The 2,024-nt window shown below is 35.9% G+C and overlaps 1 protein-coding gene across 1 annotated transcript in view; it reads right to left on the reverse strand.

Moving 5' to 3' along the window:
• The window catches only part of KDM5B (lysine demethylase 5B), a 57,404-nt gene that overhangs the window by 37,145 nt on the left and 18,235 nt on the right, over positions 1-2,024 (reverse strand). Inside the window, exon 9 of the mRNA XM_017896446.1 lies at positions 800-919. Within this exon, the coding sequence (XP_017751935.1) occupies positions 800-919 (120 nt within the window). The remainder of the gene's footprint in view (positions 1-799; positions 920-2,024) is intronic.

Consider the following 2,024-nt stretch of genomic DNA (forward strand, 5'->3'; position numbering starts at 1 on the left):
CATATGAAGTCAAGAGAACTGAAAATTCAAAAGGAGTATAAATTTAAGTCCATTAAATAAGCAAACATTTTAAGTAACTAATAGCTGATGTTAGAGGTGTTGGGGAAAAACAAGTTCACTCATACATTGCTGGGATCCACAAATTGATACAGCCACTGGGATGGAATGAGGGAGAATGACTCTCATCTGACCTCAATAATCATCCCAAGAAAATCATCCAATTAAAGAGTACTACATGCATTAAGGGTTTGCTGCAGTGCTTTATTAGTAGTGACAAAAATCATAGCTTAAATATCCAGAATTAAAGCATTACATTTTGGTGTACTCATTTGATGGAATATTAAATGCTGAATGGAAAATGCTTATGCTTCAAAGTACATAAAGGGGAATTAAAAATGGACTCATCCGGAAATTTATAATACTAACTTATGATTACATAACAATATACAACAAATGTGTTCCCAATGCATAGGACACTCCTTGGCACATAACAGTCATTTAATACATTTTGTTAAGTATTCTTTCGATTGCTGCTGATTTTCTTGATTAGTATTCTATTACTGGTGCTGTATGATCAGTGTGGAAGAGATATCTTTAGAGAAATCCTAAAATAAAAAATTAGAATGCTTTTTAAAGTATCGTGAAATTTTAAATACCACAAAACAAATTAAAGGTTTCATTCTGCTTTCTGTGTGATAATGCCTAACAGAGTGAGGCCTCAACTAAAAATCCACCTTCAGGTACACTTTTCTCCAAAAGCTATTAAAATCCTAAATCGAAGCAGTATATATGTACATACATGGACCGGCATGTTGAAGTAATCAGATTTGAACGCATCTGCCATTTCCCCAAAAGTACGGAGGGTATAGTCCCTGGCTGCTTGTTCAAAGCCAAATGCTTCTTGTGGCTTACTACATTCCTGAAAATAAAAAAGAAAATTATGTTCTAGGTGACACTGAAAACACCAAGTACACTTGGTCAATCATCAAGCTGGCAGATAAAAAACAAGGCTTTAATTTGTGTCTTTTACTGCTATGCTAGGTCTGTATTATAAAAATAAACCTGCCTGGAAAAGGTGGTTATTTTAATAAGCAAATGAAATACATTTTATTTATTTGCTAATGAGCAAATAAAATGTCAATTTTAACAACCACAACTTGGATAAATTTACATACTTACAAGAGGCAGGCTAAAGATTCGACTTCCTTCAAAATCAAATAATGTTTTCAATACTGAAAATGAGAGTAATAATGTTCTCCTAGGAGTTAAAATTATAAAATCAACATACAATAGATCAATATAGAGATAAACCACTTGATGGAAACAGAATGGCTCTCAGGCCAGCAATATTTGATTATAACCTAATACTGGGACTTAACAGGGGCAGTATAAGCTGCCTTAGATCTTCGTGAGCCAATAGACTTAAATATTCCAGATCCATTGATAAGGTCATCCCTATTACAAGTTATTAAATAATTTATCTAACATCCATGACCCCCTGCCCTGTCCCATGCTTAATAACCTCCCATTGATGGAGACATCCTTATGTTGTAACATAGCTACATGGAAAAGCACTCAAACCTTTACATCCATGCCATACTTAAACCTCCTTACTATTATAATTCAACCCTAACAAGGGTAATAGACTGACTGCTACATAATATTAATACAAAATAATCCTAATGGCTGGACGTGATGGCTCACACCTGTAATTCAGTCCTTTGGGAGGCCCAGGCAGGCGGATCACCTGAGCTCAGGAGTTTGATACCAGCATGGACAACGTGGCAAAACCCTGTCTCTACTAAAAAATACAAAATTAGCTGGGCATGGTGGTGCAAGCCTATAGTCCCAGCTACCTGGGAGGCTGAGATGGGAGGATCACTTGAGCTGGGGACGCGGAGGTTGCAGTGAGCTGAGATCACACCACTGCACTCCACTGTACTCCAACCTGGGTGACAGAGTGAGATCCTGTCTCAAAAAAAAAAAAAAAAAAAAAAAAAAAAAAAAAAAAAAAACGAAAATTC

This window comes from Rhinopithecus bieti, unplaced genomic scaffold (assembly GCF_001698545.2).
Source record: "Rhinopithecus bieti isolate Rb0 unplaced genomic scaffold, ASM169854v2 scaffold_24392, whole genome shotgun sequence".
NCBI classification, from domain to species: Eukaryota; Metazoa; Chordata; class Mammalia; order Primates; family Cercopithecidae; genus Rhinopithecus; species Rhinopithecus bieti.